The sequence below is a fragment of the Athene noctua genome, chromosome 1 (genome assembly GCF_965140245.1).
Source record: "Athene noctua chromosome 1, bAthNoc1.hap1.1, whole genome shotgun sequence".
NCBI lineage: Eukaryota > Metazoa > Chordata > Aves > Strigiformes > Strigidae > Athene > Athene noctua.
The window spans coordinates 39,954,936-39,977,795 of NC_134037.1; the positions used below are offsets into that span (position 1 = coordinate 39,954,936).

The window sequence follows — 22,860 nt, forward strand, 5'->3', positions numbered from 1 at the left end:
CACGGACTTCCAACTGCCACCCCAGACACCAGCCCACGGACATAAAACGTTCCGTCTCCATTTTTGTGCTCTTTGGTGCCGGCGCGGCAGCAAGCACGGCTCTGCCTGAGTCTGTGGGGAAGCAGGCGGTGCCACCGCCCCCAGAGGGAGGCCTGCCGTCATTTTATTCCTCCCCTCAGCCACGCCCGCCCTTCCCAAGGCTGCCCAGCGCCCCCCACCGCCGAGTTTCCCCGCCAGGCTTTCGGGAGAGGCTGCGCTGAGAGAGCTGAATTCAGGCGGGAGCTTCAGCTTCGGACTCACGCCTCGACCGCAGGACTTAAAACGGAGCGGGCGAGTAGCGGAGAACGGCGGCTCTGCCGCTGCGCCCAAGCTCCCTGCGAACGAGCGGGGCCCGAGGGGGCGGAGCGGGCCGGGCCGCGCCTCTTCCTGGCCCCGCCCCGCCGCGTGCGCACGCGCGCCTCAGCCCGCCGGCGGCTCGCGCCGCGGCGGCTCGGGGGCCGGCGCGAGGGCGGCGGTGGCGGCGCGGGCTCGGGGGTTGTGCGCGGCTCCCTCGCCTCAGCGGCCCCCGCCGGGGAGGCGGCGGCACAAAGAGCCGTATCGCCCCCCTCCGGTCCGGGTGGTGGCGGTGGCGGTGGCGGCGGCTCTCCTCTGCCGTGGCGGCTGAGACCCGTCCGGCCCAGGTGAGGCTGCCGGCGCGCATGCGCGGCCTGGCGCTGCCGGCGGCCGCTCGCTGGCCGCGGTGCCACATCGCCTTCCCTTGTGCAGCTTGGCTGTGGAGCACGCCTGTAAGGGACTAGCTTCCCCGCGTTTTGTACCTTGCCGTGCTTAATCAAATTCTGCCCTTAAAAGACAGCGGGGTGTCCCGGCGGAGGCCGGCTTGCTCGGTCGCGCGTCGTCTGCTAAACCTGCGTGTTAAACCCCGGGGTTTGACTCCAGGCCTCTTGTTCCGGGTGTGTGCAGAGTACAGTGCAATGGCTGTCGCAGTAAAAGAATGCCTGGAGCTCCAGCTGCTGGAAGTGGAAATGCTCCTTTCAATGTTTCCCAAAAAAGGTGAAATAAATCTGGATGAGGATGCTGTGCCCAGCGTGCAGCGCTACCTGAGAAACACTGATGGAGCTCTGCCCCCGCAGCTCGAATATTCAATCGCTATTGATGTAGGGGAGGCAAAGGTGAGAACTTCCACGTGTTCGTATGTGTTGTTTTCTTTACCCTCTGGTCACACACTTAAAAACTCTGCCCTGAAAAAAGTAGAAAAAACACCCAGTTTCTGTTTGTTGTTTGAAAAGTCAACACTAGCAAAGAAGTCTTGTTTTCTTGTTATTTATTTGAGTCTTAACTTTGGGCAAGAAAGGCTAATAGAACTGCTGATGGGAATAGGCAGCCAGCATCAGTGGCACATACAGCATTCCCAAGGGCTTAGCTAGGGCTGTGCTTACATGAGGGTTGTTAAGTTTACTGGTTTTACAGTGAGTTGTGTGTTACAAAGACAATGCTCCCTGCATGGGAATACATATGTTGGACTTTAAATTATTCTAGCAAAATTGCCCTATTATATCTCCCTCCTACCCCTCATTGATTTGTCTTTACACAGTAATGTAAAAATAGCCCTAAACGGCAGAATACTGTTAATAGTCACACACACTAAAACAAAACCAGCCTATAAATGGGGAAACAAAACTTACAGGGTAAGGTGTTTCGGTAGTATAACCAGTTGAAGAAAAGGTTACACGTGACAACTAATGATGTAAATACTTGCATGGAGAACATAGGTCTGAGTGTATAATAATGCACTGACTGGAAATTGAGAACAAACTCAACCTAGAAGCCATTTTCGTCAGAGTAAGGATAATTAAACATCAGAACAATTTACTGGTAATGAAGTGGCCTCGTGATTATTTGTAAACTTAGGCACAAGCTTAGATATCTTTCTAAAGTGCACCCTTTCACCAGCCTCCAGAGAGAAGTTTTATGAACCGTGTAGCGAGGGCTTGTGCGGGAAGATTTTTTGTTTCATGGCAGATTGTCAAGGGACTTGGAAAGATAGTCATACCACGATTCACTTCTCTCTGCAGGACAAATCATATGATTGTATACTGTAGTGAAAGTCCCCTAATGGTATACAGCAGCCTCAAGCACTGAAGACACATGAATCCTTTTGGGTTCCTGGACCAGAGATAGGCTTCAGTATCCAAAGAACTGGTGCTCCATTTTAAGACATTTTAGGAATAAACAAGAGAAATTCAACAGCCCATGGTTGCATATCAGGCAAGATAATCTAGAGGTTTCCCTGGCCTAAAATGCACATAAATCTTTTTATCCCCTATAATCGTGAGAATGCTACCTCTGTTCAGGTGAATACTTGCTTAAAATAATATTAATGCTTTACATACAATATTTACAGTTTACTGTTTGCTATAACTCTTGGCCTTGTTTTCCTAAGGTAGATCCAGCAACTGGGCTGAGTTCATTGATGAGATGTGGGTTTGGTCAGGGACGAGACTCTCAAAAGCCACTTGACTCTGGGAGACTGGTAGTTAATTGCTGTAGCAACACTGAGCATGTGCTTAGAACATGCACTAGAAATATCTCGGGGGGTAACTGGGTACCTTTTTTCAAGCCAAGGCATTATTTCTGTAAACAGCAGAAGAGAGCAGCCTTGATAACATTAGATATGTTGCAAAAGTCAGCATGGTGCAACAAAAGAAGAGCAGGCAAAAGAATGGGTTACAGGGACAAAAGGAAAGGGGAAGTAATTCCAGTCATCTCCTCGTAATCTGCCTTTGACAGGGAAGAAGAATCTACCATGTCTTTCAATAGATGCAGGATTCATTTTCTGTTTGTGTGTGTGTATTCTGTTTTTAAGGTGAAAGTGGAATTGCAGGTACTGCTGCCTCATATGTATCCTCAGGTAGCTCCTGAGCTTTTTGCAAGGTCAAACGCACTGCACAGACAGCAACAGCTGCAGCTCAACACTGGTCTCACTTCTCACATCAGCTCTCTGGATTCAGGTGAACTGTGTATATATGAAGCTGTGCAATGGGTGAAAGACAACAGCCTGCCTTACTTGGAAAATGGTCAGATCTGTTCTGAAAGTGCTTCAGAAGAAGCCGTAGTTAAAGAAACGTTGCATCGCATGTGGATCTACAGCCATCATATATATAGGCAAGAATTGAGGAAGAAAATTTTTGACTGTGCAAAGAAATTAAATCTGACTGGCTTCTGCCTAACAGGGAAACCTGGTGTCATCTGTGTGGAGGGACTCCGAGAAAACTGTGAGGAGTTCTGGCGTGTTATTAGGTATCCCAACTGGAAGCATATTTCATGCAAGCATGTGGAGAATATAGAAACGGAAGGAAATGTCGATAATCTTCGTCTCTTTCATGCTTTTGAAGACCTACAGTTTCAGGCACATGGTGATTATGGCCTGAGGAATGACTATCACATGGATCTTGGCCAGTTCCTGGAATTCCTGAAACAACATCAAAGTGGACATATTTTTCAGATTTTATTTGGTGTCGAAGGCAAACTTTCAGACAAATAAGAGAAACTGTGTAAGGAGTTCTCATTTTGGACAGCAAGAGATGACACTAACATTGAAATATTGTGCCTGGTAGCTACTGTGAAAAGGGAACCTTTAACATATGACAAGAATGGTTCAAGTAGTTAATCTTAGGTTCTGTTCTGAACTGCCACGTATTTTTAAGAGGCGTTTACTTATTTTCTGAGACACTAAAATTGGCGTTTGTCACTATGAGCCATGCCTCAAAGTGCTTGCAAGGTGATACACATCCCACACTGTAGTATCCTGAATTACACACTTCTGTCTCCTCATCTATACTGTGCTGTGTGTCACTAAGCTGCAGCACAGATCTGTAGTTAACTTCTACGTACAGCTGTGGGATACCAAAGTGGCTGCAGTCACAGATTAATGTAGTTTCCAATACAAAAGCACACCCAGCTCAAGGAAATCTCCCCACTACATTCATGAGTTAGTGCATGCAGTGCTTTTCACTGCTTCACAAAGCAACTGCTCTCACTTGATTGAATTAATCCATGAAATGCAAAGACTTGTGTGTCCAACCACAGGACCAAGTTTTACTTTTAAATAAAGGGCAGGGGGAAGGAGAAAGAAGCCTATATCACCCTATCCACTGTATGCTTTGGGTAGTACCTATACAATTATATTGTTAGTACTACAATTTTTGCAGTCCTCTTACTATCATTTCATTACTGTCTGGTTATGTTAACTTTTCAGCTGCTCAACTCATGGCATATTTACATTGTTAGGCCAAGCACCTTGGAAATTAAAATGTGTAAGATGACACAGAGTTTAGTGTTTCCTCTGGTTTATCCCCTACGTTACATAAGGAAATGCATGTAAAATACAGAAAAATGGAAAAACTGTATTTTAAATAAAAATAATTTTACCAGTCTTTTCTATGTCAGATTAGTACTGAGAAACAATTTTCCAGCAGCTTGTAACAGGAAGTGATATTAATGGCTCATGAGGCAGCGCTTTCCTGTGGGGTCATGTGCTGAGTGTGTATTTAGGTCGTGAATTGCAATTCAGTCGTCCAGTTTATAATGGATTATCATATTTAAAGTCATCAATATAATATGCAAATGAAGACTGCAGAGCCCCCAGTAGCTGTGCCTTCAGAACCAGCAGTTTACCACCTTCCACTTTGTCACTGAGCACCCTAATACGAAAACTGGAACCAAGCAAATAAAGCAGTCTTACTGTTGAGCTGGAGAGGTTTGGCTGTTGGAATCCAAAAACGAGGCCATTTCAACCGCAGCTATTTAAAGACTGTGTTTCAGTACACTCAGCTGACAATTACAAAAATAACAGATATTATTGCAAATGAAACACAAGTGTTTTAATACTCTTCTCATAATAGCAATATATTGAAATACAGAGGATGGCAGTGTCTCTGGTTGCCCAGAATGATGATTAACACACATTCTTTCACTATGGTAAGTATATTGTTTGTATGATCCTAACTGTGGCCAGAAGCACAGTAGGGCACAAAATGCTGACAGGTTCCCATTATGCAATGAAGGAGAAAGTGCCTCTCCTCTTTCTGAATGCAGGACCTACAGTCTGCAGCTGTGGCAGAACTGAGGGGCTGGGCAAGTAAAGTTAATTTTTGGTTTTGTAAAGATAATCTCTACAGCATGATAGTAGAAAAAAAGTTTATGTTCACTTTGTTTCCAGAACTGTCCAGAAAGTGTATTACATTTTTCTTGGAGTGGTAATTCTGTAACAACTAATAAATCTTAAGGGGTTTTTTTAGAACATTGATGTATGAGTGCAATCATGACTCAAAAACAGTTAAACAATTTGCATTCAGTCCTGTTGGGAAGTTGCCAAGTGATAAACTTTTTCCTTTAAAGCAGCAAAACAAACCGGTTTAGAAAACAGGCCTTATCCATGAGATTTCAACCAGAAGGAAATGCAAAAGGAACCACCGGCACAGGTCAGAGAGTCTGTGCAGGAGGATGGTCAGTTCAGAGTTAGAGCTGTCTAAAGCTTTATTCTGAGCACAAGCTTTGTTTGTTCATTTTTTCTAAAGGAAGAAACACCAATAGTAAAATCCAATCGTGTATCCTCTAAGGAAAACTGCAGACCCATGACTTTTATTTCTGGAAATGCTAATTATGAATCCAGAATAATGCAGGTCCCTGGATGCTTCCGGTGAGGTTTGCAGAGGGAATCACTTTTTTGTAGAAGATAAGGGTCACTGCCAGGTGTCACATTTGATAACACGTTGAGAGATTAGAAAGGGTTAAAAAAAAGTAAGAATATATCTTGAAATTATGTGTGTAGATGAACATATTCAGCATGCTGAATTATGAATGGAAGTTGTAAAAACTATTTTAAAGACCATAATGAAGAAACTGAGCTAACCAGACTGTTCAAATAGTAGTAAGCAAGGGAAATAATCCATTAATATAAAAAAAATAATAAAATGTGTTTGCTCCCCCCATAATAGTTACTCATTTGGTAGATGTCAGATGGGTGACTTGGGAGTTTGTTATAAAGAATAATAGTTTTTCACATACAATGTGTGTTTAAAAATACGTTGCCCTCAAATACTATAGGAATTCATTAGGTTTAATAATAAAAAACCCTACCACTAGCCAAGTAACTGATATTTCTAAGAAAATAGTCAAAAAGAAGCCTATTCATAACATTCTGATACTCCCCTTTTGTCAAGAACACGGAGTCCAAGCACTTCTGTGAACTTTAGGCCAAACAATTGCAGCGTATCAGAACAACAGTTATTTTGGTTGGGGAATGAAATCTTCACTCATTTACAGACCTTCAGCTTAGGTAAGTAATATTAAAATATTCTAATTAGATGTGAACAAGAGGTTCTGCAGTTCAGTTCTTGTTAGAAAATTTCCATTGCTTCACACAGGAGTGAGCAGTAAGGCTTTTCGTTGGAGGAAAATATTCTAACCTTACTGTTGTTTAAAGTTTTGGAATTTTTTTTAAATAGTAGCTTGACAATTTATGCAAATTACATTGTGACCTGTAATGGATTTAAGAGTCATTGTAAGCATTTCTTAACTTTCCATGGTACCGTTTGTCTGAAGTTCTCACTGACAGTTTTGGCAAAATTCTCAACTCAAAATACAACCACTTATTTCAATAACAGAAAGATCTGTCAAACTATAGTGTCAGATATCTCAATTAAAATAACAATCAAAATAACCAAACAACACAAATATATTTCTCAGATTAATTTTTATTTTCTGATGAATAGTTAATAATGATTTCTTGATCCGAGTTTCTAACCAAATATTGTAATTTAGAAAAAGTTTTCTGCATCTTAAAAAATCAGCTATTCTTAGGCTTCCTAGGCAGAAATGTTGTGAATATTTTAATGCTTTTTAAGTGCTGCTAGTTTGTTCATTCTTCATTAAATATTTACAGTTTCACTTTCATGGCTTCTTCAGGCCAGGTATAGGAGTCAGCCACAAAGCTGTTATAATCAGTACTGTAAACCTGAGAGCGGATGAAGGCTTCTAGGTCCTTGGGCTGAGGATAGGTGGAGGCAGTGTTATTCCTGTAGGCTGCTTCTGCGATCTAGAAATATGCATTAAAATCCTAATTAGTGCTGGTAAACTATTTGAATACATTTAACAGGATTTAAAATTAGGAATTAGTTCAAAAATCAAGGTAAGACTTCATCTTCTGGGGTGCTGACAGTCACCTATTTGCACACTGGATCTGGGCTACTATGCAGTGAACAAGGCTATAAACAGGCTGATGTTTTGCATTTAAGTGAGTCGCTGTTACAAATACAGTGCTCCTCCTCACCTAGTAATATCTTAGCTTTTACTGTGCAGTGGTGGATAAAATATTCCACAAGCCCCAAGCACTGAGATGCAATATCTGCTTTTCCATCATCAGGTTACCCTGGTTTACCATCTTCTTCAAAGCACAGGAAGAAAAGTGTGATTTGTTCAAAGCATCCATGCTCCCTGCACAGTACATAAGTTTATTATTTGCCATAGTTTGATAATATAATTCTTAAGGTAAACTCATGAGAAAAAATCAGTCCTAGGCAATGCAGAGGTTTAATTCTGGAGATTGTTGAGGAAAATACAAATATCTGCTTGCTTTTTCCTCACCCAGACCATACCTAAGTGAATCAATTATGCATCACAAGTATAGTTGCAACAAAAATGAAGTTTAGAAGAGGCTGGAGCCCACTCAACACATCAAAGTAGCCTCTCACATCTGAAGAACACCTACTTGAGAAATGTGTATCTTTAGACTGGACATTCATCTATGAAACAAAAGAATTTTGACAGACTGCTTTTATGCAGCAGCACTCTGGGAAGATCTGCTTCAAGCTGTATTTGGCAAATTGACAAACACTCCTACTTTGAATAAAAACAAGACAGTCTCCTTCCTGCTCTCCTTAGTTCTCCCCCTTTAAAACACAAATGTTTAGCTTGGTGAGAAGCTGAGAGAGACCCCAAGTTACCAGATTTAGACTTCCTTTCTAGGATTAATCTAAAGTCCAAATGGATTTGACTGAAAAGCACTTTGGGTGCTTGGGTCTGTCTGTGTGATTAATTATCATGGTTGAATGAGGTCTGAATTTATATTCCACGTTTGGTATTCAAAAATATGTTGACAGTGTTCCTCCCCTGGAAAAGGCAGAGGCTGCCGCTAAACCTCTTGGGCTGTACCAGCCAGAACAGGTATTTGCAGGAATAAAGTTTCAACAGAGATCAGGCAGAAAGAATCATTGGGAAACATTCTCCTTTTTTGTATTTTATATAACACACACAAGCAGAGGAGGAATTTCTATCACTGTGTTTCTGCCAAACACAGTTTGATTTAGCCTGAGGAATCTACGTAACATTTTGACATCCACAGAACTGAGTTACTACTTGCCTAAGAAGACATGAAATGTGATAAGGATTTTTTTTTTCTTTTTTTAAATATACAGAATGAGTGAAGCTAGGGGAACTGTTTCACACATGAGGACTCCCTCTTATTCTTTCATAAGAATATGCATTAAGTGGAATTATTCACAGTAAGGTGACCAAGAGAGAAAACAGTAATTAGATCAAAAAAGGTCACAGAAGACCAGCAAAATAACCTCCTAAAATGCTGAAAAAAGTAACTAAAAAAACAGAACAAGGGAGGAACTGGGATAAATACATTATTTGAAAGCATCCTCCTCTTCTCTCCAGGGCAGCCAGATTTCCTGGGAAACTGCAGGTTTATGTCAGTTCCTGAAAATCCATCTGCATCAGTTCTGTATTTGCCAGTAAAACCCAACCACTCAGGCAACCCGTAACCCAAACCTGACCCACAAACAAAAAGCATCCCCTGTAGTTAGTTATTTTGATAGGCCAGAGTAAGGATGGGAACAAAAGGGAATAGTGCCTGGACACAGGGGGCAACATTTACCTTCTTGACACAGAACCGATAATCATGAAGGGCCAAAAGCCTTCAGCTGCGCAGCTCGCATGGCTGTAAGCCTGGGGATCTGCTCCTAACTGATGGACAGTACAGTTTGGGCTCTATGATATAAACACTTGCTATAGTTCCATATCTTCTTGTATTTGGATTACATTTACATTTATGAATTTAATTTTAAAACTGCTACTTGGCCAAGATTGATTGATGCAAACCAGCTTCAGCTTGCATGAAGGTGCGTTAGTTGACCAAGTCAAACGCTCAATTATGTAGATAGTGTAGGAAGAAAAGCCACAAAAGACTGAAATGACTTACCCTCACAGCAATTTTCAGCGACACGTGCTGTATAGTGACTAATGGAGGGTACAGACGACCTTCCTGTAAATTCTCATCTGAAACTTGCTGAGCTATTACCTAGAAATAAAGCAGACATGTTTAACTTGAAATGCAGATGCAGCTGTAGCTTTATTAGACAGTGATCTACACTTAAACAAAGAAATCACAGAATCATCAAAGTTGGAAAAGACCTTAAAGATCAGCCAGTCCAACCATTAACCTCACACTGACAGTTCTCAACTACACCATATCCCTCAGCACTGGGTCAACCCGACTCTTAAACACCTCCAGGGATGGGGACTCCACCACCTCCTTGGACAGCCCATTCCAACAACCCCTTCTGGAAAGAAATACTTACTAATATCCAGTATAACCCTGCCCTTGTGCAGCTTGAGGCCATTACCTCTTGTCCTATCACTTGTTACTTGGTTAAAGAGACTCATCCCCAGCTCTCTGCAACCTCCTTTCAGGGAGCTGTAGAGGGCGATGAGGTCTCCCCTCAGCCTCCTCTTCTCCAGACTAAACACCCCCAGTTCCCTCAGCCGCTCCTCTGTACGACCTGTGCTCCAGACCCTGCACCAGCTTCGTTGCCCTTCTCTGGACACGCCCGAGTCATTCAATGTCCTTTTTGGAGTGAGGGGCCCAAAACTGAACACAGGAATCGAGGTGCGGCCTCACCAGTGCCGAGTACAGGGGTAAGATCCCTTCCCTGTCCCTGCTGGCCACGCTACTGCTGACACAAGCCAGGATGCCATTGGCCTTCTTGGCCACCTGGGCACACTGCTGGCTTGTTCTGCCTCAAAAAATCACGCAGATACTGCTTAATCCACCTAGGCAGTGTTTTTTAAAGTCAGCTTTATCATTAGGAGTAGCTACACAAGAACTAGAAATTTTGGGTGTTATGCCCTTTTCTCACTCGGACAATAAGACTTTTCAAGTCTTGAATAAGTCCATGACACACATAAACTAGCAAATAGTTTACTGTGAGATATAAATCCCAGCCATCAACTGTTGTTAGGGTCAAAGACTTCTAAGATTAAAGAAGCACCTGTTACTCTAACAGTTGTCAAGTCATCCTGTGCAGTGAACAGAGCTGAAACCCTTAAGTGTAAAATACTGTGAACAAAATTACTGGTGTCTGAGCAGGTTTGTTGTATATCCAGCTCATATATCTAGCCTGTATGAGATCATAAAAATACATATGGTCAACCACAGAAGTTGTTTACTGTTTAACTCATTGGCCATTTGAAAAACCTTCTATTACCATGAGATGTGAGGACATTCCCTGCAGAGTGAGGAGAGGAACTGCTTGCAATGTCTGCTTATGGGCTTACTTCATAAACTTTCTCTGTTCCTGCAACAGATACCTTTTAAGAAGCAAAGGGTGCTGGGGCTGCCTTTGGGTCTAATGATATTTCTGCTATCATTAGCTAAAATTTATTTGTCATTTGGGGATCTGAAATAGAAAATAATCTTTCAGGGTGATCCAGATTGGGATTTGCTGAACCTGAGAATCTGCTGATGCCAGTTCACTAACCTGTCTTCTACCTTGTAATCTCTTTGGTAGACTTGAAGGTTTCATTTCTTTAACTGCCCACCTTTCTATCTTCTAGGGAGCTGCTAGTTAGAACCAAATCTAAATACCTTCTAAGCAAACTAAGCATAAAATTCATACATTAAAAATGGTCTGACTTTATTCAGTTTTTAATAGCTGCCTTCACTAACATTCTCAACTACGATTTTCAAAACAAATTATCAAAAAAACATTAAGAGATCTGCATCAGCAGAATCCAAATTTCAAAATTCTCTATCTTGCTTTGGGACAGAAAGGAAATTACTCTGGGGAGGGGATGTCACTTGCCCTTTAAACAGCTAGGAACATGTAAGAGTCACAAGGAAAGGAGGTTCTTTGTACACTGCAAGCTCATACTTCTGAAATTTATTACAGTTTATAAGCAGTTTCCATTGATATTTAGTACATTAGGCTTGCTCCTAGAGTGTATCCTTCTGTTTAGTTTCATCCAAAAGGAAACTAGTCCCCCTTTCCTCCCAAGACCATGACACACTGTGGACCAAGAAGGGATGCCAGGGAGATGTGTTCCAAAAGACCATTCTGATGCAAAATAGAAGAGCAATGTAGCAACATACTTAGTGTTCCCATCCGGAGAAATGATATATTTTTGTGCAATTAGAGCTTAGATAACAAAAGATTAGAACCAAATCACTGACTGATGCAGAAGTGCAGGGATGCTACTGCATGATGTGACCTGTAGGGGTACTCTGTGGATGGAAGGAAAATTCTGGTCTGGATAGCATCTGGTGGAGCCATGTATCACCCAGGAAGAGGTTCTGAAAACACCAGGTAAGTCCAGAAAACACTGTGAAATGAAACTGATAACATGGTCCAAAGAGAAAGCAAGAAGTGCAGTTTTGAGGGAACATACTAGGAAGATACTTGAAAGAGCACAAACTGCTTCCTGCAGTTCCTGTAGCATGTGGGAAATAGGACCATGTGTAGACTGCTTGCAGACAACTAGGACTGCATCAGAAGAGATGCCTGGCTTTCATCCTTTCTGGTAGAAGTATGTAAATAGTTTGAATTACAGAGCAAACACTGTAATAACTTCAGGTTCAGAAACAATGTTCTGCAACCTACCCAGCATGCTGGTAGGTGTAGTTAAGTTTTTCCATTTGGAGTGGAAATTCTAAAAAGACCAACAAGAGATTAAACTCTTGTTGAGCATAAAGAGTAAAGGAAAATTATTTCTTTATATTTCAATCTCATACTGAGAAATACAGCAGAGATAAAAACCCACTAGGGGGAGCTAAGACAACGTGAAATCTAGTTTTTGCTTTCTATGATAGCAACCAGGTTGTTTTAAAATTACATGCAGCCCTTTGATATAACAAGATGTGCATCTGAATGTGTAAAGAGGAGCTTACAACATGAGATTTCTGCTACTAACAGTTTAATGGGGCTCTGCAGGAAAGATGAAATCTGAAGAAATGAAAAGCAAGTTGCTGTTAGTGTAATGCATCACAAAAAAAAAAAAAAAAAGGTTAGGAGTAGAATACTTCCGTTTTGTGATGGGGTTGATAGAAAGCAAGCCACAAAACATTTGGGCAGTGCTTGAAGTGGGAGAGGAAGCAAGCTTAACTATATAGATGCCATGCTATTCCTCCTAACATATTCCTGTAACAGAATTAAAAACTATGAAACCAGAAATAAGCATTTTCAAAGAGAATGACATCTTCTCCATGTGGTCTCTGAAAAACGCTCCTTGAGAACATCAGTTCGGTGGCAGAGGAAAAACTAATGAATCAACATTTGGAATTATTAAGAAAGTAAGGGACAACACAGAAAATGTAATTATACCAATGTATAAATCCACAATGTAACCCTGCTTTGAAGAGTATGCATTTTTGCTCCACCTAAGTCAAACAAGAATGGGATAGAGTCATGAGGGGTATAAAGGATATCAAGGATCATTATTTTTTGTACAAGGAGACAAAAAATAATAAATAGATTTGTGAGAAAAAAAGAGAGAAGACTGACAGAAAATACAAAAGACAACTGAAGGTGAACGTTTCTCATGGCACTATAGGGAACCCAAATCATCAGACAGCAGGAAATCACAGAAGAGTTTCTTTTCCCACAGAACTCATAATTAAATTGTGACACCAATTGCCAAAAGATGCTCAAATGTATAAACATGTTTAAAAAGCCACTAGGCTCATTTATGAAAGAAAAATCCATGCAGGGATAAAATTTCCATCACAGGAAGGCCATAGAGTACAGGCTGCCAGAAGCTGAAAAGCCATCTGTATTCTCCCCTTATTTATCCTCTGTTTCTCAGCTTCTGGTACTGATTACTTTCACAGGGAGATACTGAGCTGTTTGGATCTTATGTCCAACCCAGTATGGCTATTTTAATGTTTTTAATTCTAATTAATTCAAATTTTAATAGAGAAATTAGCTAAGCCTTATTGCAGAACCTAAATGAAAGGCAGTCAAGACAGGACAAATGGCATAAAGCAAGTGGGGGCATTTTGGCTTTTGGAGGATGTATTCTCTATAATTAAATAATTTAACAGATTATTTCTGGCGTAACTTAACTGCAGGTCACACATGCCAAGAATATTTCATTAGTTCGTAATTCTCTTGTCCCTTTTGTTGTGTTTTGTAGGACTTAGAAGAGTAGGTAATGTCTCTTGTCATCACAGAGCAATTGCCTGCAATTAAGAGGTATTACAACTTACAGTACCTTAGATTTATTGTCCAAAATCAAAGTTACATTCTATTTTACTTGGCAGGAAGAAAAGGACACTGAAAGTAGAATTTGTTGTACTTACAATAAGCTATTTGTGACTTTTATCAGATTTAATTGGGGATGTGGCAAAGAAAGAAGACAGGAGTCGCAGGCATGCAGCCTGGGCTGCTTTTTCTTTTTACCTTCTTTTTTCAGGTAAGCTACTGCTACAATCTGCGACGGTGCCTCTGTCTAAAATGCATGGGTTTGGTGCTTTAAATTTTGCAGCATCTTGGGTGCTTCCTTTTCAAATGGAGAATACTAATCACTGTTCTAAAACCCACATGAAACTATTTTGATTTTATCTTTCCATTTAAAAAGCCAAGGAAACAAAACAAAAAGCACATTTGCCTTTCCTCTGTCCTGTAATTTCAGCTAAGGGCCTACGCAGCCCTCCTGGCCTTCACACTCCTGACACTTCTGCTGGCAAAGACTCCTCTGAAATCCATCAGCTGTGGCCTTGCTCAGTAACTGGCTGCTGCTCACCCAAGCCCCAGTCACACACTGCCTCTCACACAAGTAGGGAGACCAGATGTGACTGCTCTTAGCTCCAGCTGTTAAGGTGAGTAGCTATCCACTGATCTTGCTGCCAACATGGACTTTCTATGCAAGAAAAAATACATTTTTACATGTCAAACTTTTCTAGGCATTTTACTAGAGGATAGCAATTATGTAGCAAAACTGTTACCAAAAAAAGTCAGGAGAAAACCTCTACCTCAAGATTTAAAAGCTTCATCACAATTTCTGATACCATTTTACTTCTCTGTTACGTTTCTTTGTTCAGAACAGATTTTTTTTTTCTGACTTAGTGGACTGCCACTTGAAAAATCATTCAATCCATATATGTGTCACCTTTAATCCATCAGCACTCTATATATAGGAGCCATTTCACCCAAACCAAAATGAACCAACTTCTAGAATGCAATAAGACAGCTGTTTAACACAGCAGTTTAGACCAGCAAGTGAGGGATCACCATATCCAACTGAAATTACAGGGAAGGATTTAAAGGGAGGATATAATTATCCAAAGACTTATGAGATGGATCATTGCCCTCCTAAGATGGTTAAAGCCAGTGGAGACAGTCTGGCCTTTTTACTAATTTTAAAGATGGAAATTGTGAATATCTTTCTTATAGAGGGCAAGCTGCTGGCAAACTTTTTTAAAGATGCCACAGTATGCACCTTAAAAAAAGCTTTTAGAAACCTAGCAAGGGCAGTGTGCAAGTGCTCACCCTTTATGAAAGCTTCATATCACATACTGCCAATCACGTTGCCTTTGAGTGACAGTGAAGGGCCATTTTCTTCCCTTTAATCCATGAAGAGGACAGAAGGAGTGTGAATCCTGGAATGCAATATACCTTAGAGAAGCTGCAAGAGTTGAGTCAGGCAGACATTCTCACTTCTGCTAATTAGGGCAACTTTTCTCTTTCTTTTTTAATTGTTCCATAATAGTTGCTAATTGCATTGCTTTGAGGCTTCCTCTGTGTGACCTACGCTACCCAAGCATGCTTACACAGTTTCTTTAAAGATTAGGATGCTGCATTTTTATAAAGTTCTGTGGATTGGAATTTATATGAACTGGACTAGGTAGAAATTACCACTGAAGAGCATCTAGGTTAATTAGAATTAACTTGATAAACTGAACCTGGCCTTCTTCCTTATTTCCATATCCTAAAAGCAACAGGCTTTTAATGACTTTGCACAGACATGGGCAGACCATCATGTACTGCTTAGGGCTCTCTAATCACTGTCTGTACTGAGCCTTGGCTCTCTCTGAGCAGGATGGGCTTGGAAGCACATTCCTGGGAGCAGAGTAGCCAGGAGCTTGAACATCACTGGATATCACATCACTCAGCAGAAGGAAGCTGAGTCCTGTCAGACTCATTACATTGCTCTTGGTGCCAGCCAAGGGCAGAACCAACAGAGGCAATGAAGGAGACAGAAAATGCAGGACAGGGTCAGAAGGAGGTGAGATGGAAAGGGTCAGAGGAAGGAGTGGTAAGGGTGCTATGATGCCATAGCAGATGAGGAGCAAAGATAGTGGACCCAGAAAAGCACAGAAAGTTACAATTTTCTTAAGTGAGAAAGAGCTACAAGAAGACTGACTTACTGTTTTGTAAAAAAATAATAAATTAAAAATGGTGCTAACCATTTCATTTCAACCACTGCTGGTAATTTATTTTGTTTGAATAAGGGATTCTAAAATAATGAAGGCCAGATTCTTCTCCCATACATGTTGAAGGTACAATCCTGTGCATTTACATGTCTTACTGTAAGACAGTGGATGTCAGATTTTGAACAATCACTGGAAGTAGGCGGTGAATGATTCCTAGAATCAAAGTATTTCCTCTCTGTTCATTTCTTGCCCACTGAGCGGAGATAAAGAAGGAAAGATCACATGTCGCATAACGTCACAAAAAAACTGCCTGAAGAAAGAAAAGAATCGATGCAGAAAAGGATAAAAAAGAAAAGGGGAAGAATAATATGGCAACTGTGCCAAACTGTGGTGCAAAGTACTACAAGGCAATGGAACATTTTTGCTGTTGACAAGATAAGTCCACAAAAAATGATGCCAACAGCTTTACTCAAAAAAAAGCAAAAAAGCTAAAAAGCCTAAAGAAATTAAAATAATTTTTTCAAGAAAAACACCCACAAAAGTCACCCCAAAGCTACCAACATCAAAATATAGTTCTTTTCAATCTAAAATCAAACCTATGTGCACATGTACCCAAATTGTACATATGTGCATTCACCTGTGATAATACAATACTGAAATCCTTCTCTTTTTTCCTTGCCAACAAAAAGTGAAGTTTATGTCAGATGACCTTTGGACCAAGTATTACCTTTTAAAAAATAACTTGTTCAAATGGAATTTATAAAAACCAACATACTTTGAAGATAAAGACCTTACACAGAAAGCACTATTTTTCAAATTTAAAAGATAATGTTTAAATATTTCTGTTTAACTGTTCATTATTACCAAGTTACTAAATTAAGGAATTGAAATCATTTTTAATACAGTACCTCAGCAGTTGTGAGGAACACGTCCTCACCAATATGTTTCAGTCCACATGAAATAACGCCAAGAGCAACTCCTGGGAACACGTAGGAATTGTTACCCTGTCCTGGATAGAGAGTTTGTCCGCTTGGAAGAGTGACGGGATCAAAAGGACTTCCACTGGCAAAAATGCCACGTCCCTGAATTATAACAAGAAAGCCAAAGAAAGCATGTTAGTTATGAGGATGCTGTTGAAGCATTTCACACATCCCTTTAAATATCTACCACTGTGGAAACTGGGTTACATTCATTTGCTGTCTCTTCTGAGAAGGTGTTAGAGCTACTTAACTGGTTATGTCTCAAGAGCATCAGGATGATGATCCTAGAGATCACTGTCAATGCTCTGTAACTATCTCATGTCAGAGAGTAACAGCTGGCTTATTCAGGGGTAAAAGCTACCAGCACAATTTAGAGGAGGAGAGAGTGAAAGCCATCACTCCTTATTCACTCTGTGTGTCCATGCCAGCAGAAAGGCACATGGGAAGAAGGTATATACCTGGAGCTGTAACTCTTTAACGTGGACAATACTGTCATGGTAACAACAGGTGATGCTGGATTTTTTTCCCAACAGCAGATCATCCAAAAAAATGACAGGCCACTAAATGTTACACTTTTGGATGTGGCAATTTCTGAGGAGCTATGGGGACAGGCAGAACTCTCTGTTCGTCCCAGTCTTTTCAGGCCCCTGTGCCCAATCCAGCTCAACAGAATGACAGAGGTACAAGCGTTGTCCCAGGAACATCATCTCACGGTACAATCTATAGCGTAACTTGGTGATAGGACCTCCTCTTCTGGGACCTTGTGGCTCCCCTCACTGTCATATACTGAGCAGGGTGAGAGCACCAACTCAGGCCACTGGTGTGGGATCATCCAACACTGCTAAACCACTAGGATGTTTCCCAGCAGATTTTGGGGTAGTGTCAAGTAGCACTGTTGCCACCAGAGCCCAGGCACCATGCACAGACTGGTCCCAGCAGGCAGTACGGAAGTGCCAGCCTGCTTTGGGGAATTAGAGAATTGAGCTGTACAGATAGATACAAGTTATACCATATCACTCGTCCTGAGGACAAGAGAACTGGCTCTAACTCATTTTATGTTGCAGTTTACATGGACCTCTAAATCTCTTCCCAGGACTCAGACACAAGTGTAGCTCCATGCTGGCACACATCAGGCAGCTGTGGGGAGGAACTGAAGCCCGTGGGGTGACCCAGAACTGGCAACAGGGCTCATGTTGCTAATGGCTTAACGTCAGCTAAGCAGAATATTAGGCCTGGTGTCATTCAGTTACATGCACGTTCAGAGTTGCGATACCACTGGAGTACCAAGAGACGGGCTGCAAGGGAGCTGCAAGTCTGATGGAGTCTCACCGTTCCCCTGGGATGAGGAACACCTCGATGTGAACAGATGCTGGCACCATCGAGTGCCAGCACTACTACCCAGGTTCTCCCCAGATCATTCCTGATTCACAGGAAGAGAGAATTAATTTCTACAGCAGGCACAGCAGTCTTGGACTAATGAGGGGAGTGACATTGCACATTGCAGCCCAAAGGCTGGCTTTTCCTTGCTGGGGATGGAGCACACTCAAATTTAAGCAGTAAATTTAGGTGGGGAAGAAAAGCCAGCCTCTATTTCTGCTAGCACTGCTGAAGTGATAAATGTCACTGTTAAATACTTCAGAGGCGCTTTGTATCAGAAATATCTATGCCTATTTTAAAGAACTGGAAACATGCATTGTAAAATACACCACTGTTGCTATTCAGCTTTTCAGAAGAATATTCTGTTTGGTTTGGTGTCATTCAGTATTATCATGGCCAGTTTATTACATGTTTTGGTGACAGATCAAATAGTTCAGTGTGTCTTTTGCTCTGCCTACCAGATGTCACTGCGCACTATAACCAACCTTCACGTAGGCCGCTTCCCTGGCTCTCGCACTGAGCTGTAATTGTGTACTGGGCAGTGGGGAACGGGCATGCTAAATTTGTCTTTTAAACACTGTGAAACTCATTCAAGCTGCCCTGTATTTGAAAAGAAATCCAAACACAATCCTCTATGAAACACATACAGTCAAGTACTCATACATTTAAAATTCTAGACTGAATTACAGGATAATGTGTTCATTAGCACTATAATGCAATAATAAGCAAGCACAGTTCTCTTAATTTTCACCTATGTTTCCATAATAAAAATCTTTGTAAAAGGCATCAATTATCCCAGTTCTTAATAAAGAATTATTTTAAAGATTCTATTTCCTGTACTGAGGTATTATCTTACCCTAAATAGTTATTTATAAAATCTCAAATGAAAAGCATTCCACTGTGTGTATATATTACACAAAGTTCAAAATCAGGAATAAGGCTTTAATGATTGATGGTTACTGATGCTTCAGTTATAATAAAGACTATGAGTCTTGCTTGACACCAATAAAAGCTATTAAATGTTTTTATGAGGGCATAAGCATGTACTGACTTCAGTTAAATTGTCTTGATAAAATCTGAAAAATCTGTTACTTAACTCATTTTACCTACACAGAGAGACATGAATAGTACTTGCTACTCCACCCTCTTTCTTCCTCCCATTTTAAATTTAATTGCAGATTTACTTTTCACCATGTGCACTGGAGAGATGTTAATCTTTGATTACCTCTGTATATTTGTAGCACTGCTCAGCAGTGCATTCTGCTTTGCTGGTAGGATTGCTGAGAGCAAAAATAATAGGACGTTTGTTTAAAGCAGCCATATCCTGAAGAATTTGTTTAGTAAAAGCACCACCAATTGCAGCAACTCCTAAAGAAGAAAAACACACATAACAAGCAGAAAAATGCAATCAGTTCAAGGTAACATATGCTCTTTTAAAAGAACAGAGCTCCTTCTACTGCATACCTGTGTCTTTAAAATGGAATTCAACCTTTTTCCTAACATGGTTAAAATAAAGTTTTGTATAAAAGGTTTTGCAAGAGTGAAACTGCAGCATTATCCCTAACATAAGGTATAAACTATTTACTCTTGTACTTTGGTGAATTTCTCACTTTGCTTTTCTCAGGCCTTTTATATAAAATAGAAATGTATCACCTAACCTGCAGGTAAGTCTGATAAGGAGCAGAAAGGTACAACTCTGTCTCCTAAAGTCTCATGCAACAGACTGGATAGTTTCTCCCAAATCCAGTGTGTCAGATTTCTGACATAACAAATCTCTGACTTCTACAGCTGATCATTCTATCATTTCCAGCTTTAGGTGATGAATAATCCAAATTTTCAGTCTAAGGGTTCCCTGATAGCAACAAATTTTTTTAAGACATCCCTTTCCATCCCATCAGAGATGCTTTTACGTTCTTCACACTGTACTCACAACCAAAAAGGGGTGTGTGTGATGGTTTTAAGATGCTAATACACCTGTATTTCTGCCTAAACTACAAGAGTTGGGAATCCAAGGATCAGATCCTTGTTCTCCACACCTTCAGTGAAAAACAGACAAACAGACCTTGGAGTAAACCTAATGATCTTCATGTCCAGTGAAGACCCTATTACTTGGCTTGTAGAGAAGGAAGCCTCCTTCTTGCTCCGAGTCCCCAGTGCCTGGCTCCCTGTACTGCTTTCCACGTAGCATCAGAGTTTCAACAGCAGGAAAAAAGCTGTTGTTCCCTCTCCTGGGGGAGTCGGAATCTCCCCCAGGAGAGGGTCTCTCTTGGGTCAGTACTCCAACACCTAACCTTTTGGCACTTGTGCACAAATGAACATCCCAACATTGCTCACTCTAAAAAGACAGCTTGTTGTCTGCCTGAGGAGAGCACAAGGTACTTGGAGGGAGGTAAAAGGGGTCCTCACCTCGCACAGCTGTCTAGAAGTTCATACACGCTCCAGGACTAACACTTCTTAAAGGTGTCTCAGAGTATTTTCTGACCGCTTCTACATGAAGCATGGTATCATCTAACAGAGACATTTTCAAGCACAGCCTATGCCCTCAATATGAAGAAGTGGGTGCCCCACTGAAATTCCCTGAACAGTTTTAAATTGAGCTTTCCAAGAGGCCTACTGAAAGCCCAAGCACCCTGTGACAGGTTCTTTAGGTACTCTTTAGGTGCTTAATGTGGGCCAAATAACAACTAAGAACCATTTGATTTTGCAGCTGGCCAAATCTCCTTTATTCTGATCCCTTGGTAACAAGTAAATCAGTGACTTCTCTCAAAGTTTAAACAACTCTTGCTCAAACATTTCCATCACACACTACTATTTTTTTGCAAATCTGAGCTCTCCGTACTTCACCTTCTATGAATGGACAAGGATGCAAAAGCTCTGCTAGACCAGCTGGGTCACTGTGTTTGATGAACAGTTATGGCAGTCATGATTTTGACCCACTTGTATAAAGAGCCTGTTATACACTTTGTTTATGTTTAAGTCTGCAGTTGGCAAATGTTTAATGCCTTCTAAAACTGCTTCTGGACAGCCAATAGTAAGAATGACAACTATCTTCAGATATAGTTAAAACAAAATGCTCTGAACAACCTGACTATTTTTTGGTTTTAATTTTAAAATTGCATTTTCTTACATTTGGTCAAGCTAAATTAAGGCTTTTTCTTGAGCCATCGCAAGTGATAAAATGTATATGAAGATTCACTGAGACGGAGTTAAGTAAAACACTGGGAGGAGTATCAGCACATTTCCCCATGACTCCTGTTGCCCAGGGAAAGATACCGAATGACTAGTCCTCCAAGCCAAAGAGCACCCAATATTTATTTTCATTGTTGTTTCTGTTGGAAGAGCCTTCATTAAGCAACATGGATACAAGAAAGTGATTTTGAGGGAATACAGTAAACATCCATATTTCATGACAGCAGACATTCCCCAAGCATCCACATGCCTTTAGATAAATATCACAGATCATTCAATCTAGTCTTCTGTTCCACTAGCTTTTTCAGCCTTGTATTCCACTAAACAAATTCTTCAGACTACTTGGTCTCTCTCTTGCAGTCATATCTTTATGGTAGCTTAGATAAAGATAAGCTTTATTTGCTTCATTCATGATCATTATCAAGAGCAGATTTTACTGAACAAGGACCACATGGCCCTAGGCATAGTCAAAAAGGTACTCTTAAAATGCAGGATAACTTTCACTGTGGCATTCCAGATTTTTCAGATCTGATGAATGATTTTACTAGCCAGATAAATAACTTTTTTAATATGTAAGACTTGAAAATTCATATAAGAGTACTTGCAGTTCATTCCTGAAACTGACACTGAAATATAATAACCATACTGTAGAGACCAGATCAATCCTTTACTGATATCCCAAATCCTGCAGCTTTTATAAAAGAAAAAGTCTTTGTAAAATCTGTGGTTTGATCTGCACAAAGGACTGGTGGCTAAGGACCTAAATATGAGGGAAAAGTAAATTCAGCTACAGCATGCTTATATTTGCACAGCTTTACATGTGCTTAGCTCAGTTTTCTCAGACTGTTTGAGGTTATTTGTATTACACCATCCACATTAAATCAGAAGTAATTTAGGAAGGTGATAAGGTTCTCCATCAGATGTTTAAACCAAGTCGGATTATTCCCCTTGTGAAATGGATGGCTTGGAGTGAAAGCAGTGTTACATGCCTGGATAGTTACTATTTGTTCAGTCGCCTAATAGAGTCCATTATGCACCCAGTGTTTTCTAAAAACACACAAAGGTAAACTGTTCTGAGGAACTTGATCTTGTCTTCAGACAAAGCCACATCCCCATTTTTTTCCAACAAAGAATAAGGTCATTGCTTAAAAGTAAAAGAAATTACCTATTAGCACAGATGGTTTTATGTCTTTAACAATATCTTCTAGATTTTTCATTTCACCATGTTCATGGGCAAAACGTTGTTTCTCAGATGTTAATGAGGCACGTCCCTGAGTAAGGAAAAAAAAAGAAAAATATATTTATTGTAAGTTTAATGGAACCTAATATCCTGGGATAATCAGTTTACAAAGTATCTGGTTTAACATGTCCTATTTTCATTTCTACTTTTGCATCTGTCACCAAATACCATACCAAAGTTACACTGTGTACAGCTAACACGCTTAGGATAATTTAGGACTAATCTATTTCTATAAGCAGTAGGTAAATTAAATATTTTTACTTTTAAATTCATAACAGCTGTAGAATACCCCTGTATTAACAATTATATGAAAGCATCATTAGTTTCTTCTTTGAAGCATTCTTAAAGTTGTTTTACCTGTT

At 40.6% G+C, this 22,860-nt stretch overlaps 2 protein-coding genes across 4 annotated transcripts in view; one reads left to right on the plus strand and one right to left on the minus strand.

Moving 5' to 3' along the window:
• Nucleotides 1–480: 480 nt before the first annotated feature.
• Nucleotides 481–5,068, plus strand: RWDD2A (RWD domain containing 2A). Of its 2 annotated transcripts, none has more exons than XM_074922718.1 (2): nt 481–1,169; nt 2,864–5,068. In XM_074922718.1, exons 1-2 carry the CDS (start codon nt 972–974, stop codon nt 3,539–3,541), a joined length of 876 nt encoding a protein of 291 aa, XP_074778819.1. In that variant the 5' UTR covers nt 481–971; the 3' UTR covers nt 3,542–5,068. The 2 variants fall into 2 exon arrangements, with proteins under 2 accessions (XP_074778819.1, XP_074778829.1); XM_074922728.1 differs by having other exon boundaries at nt 481–1,163.
• Nucleotides 5,069–6,748: 1,680 nt separating this feature from the next.
• Nucleotides 6,749–22,860, minus strand: part of ME1 (malic enzyme 1) — a 191,225-nt gene continuing 175,113 nt past the window's right edge. For both annotated transcript variants that reach the window (XM_074922748.1, XM_074922740.1), the window contains 5 exons: nt 22,424–22,529; nt 19,295–19,437; nt 16,621–16,794; nt 9,266–9,364; nt 6,749–7,096 (listed from right to left, as the gene is read on the minus strand). In XM_074922748.1, the coding sequence (XP_074778849.1) occupies nt 6,938–7,096; nt 9,266–9,364; nt 16,621–16,794; nt 19,295–19,437; nt 22,424–22,529 (681 nt within the window). In that variant the 3' untranslated portion in view covers nt 6,749–6,937. The remainder of the gene's footprint in view (nt 7,097–9,265; nt 9,365–16,620; nt 16,795–19,294; nt 19,438–22,423; nt 22,530–22,860) is intronic.

Excerpts from the sequence above, each read along its gene's own strand:
- RWDD2A (XM_074922718.1), top strand. The coding sequence starts at position 972 with ATGGCTGTCGCAGTAAAAGAATGCCTGGAGCTCCAGCTGCTGGAAGTG. Across the intron at positions 1,170-2,863 it reads TTGATGTAGGGGAGGCAAAG|GTGAAAGTGGAATTGCAGGT; the intron begins GTGAGAACTTCC and ends TCTGTTTTTAAG.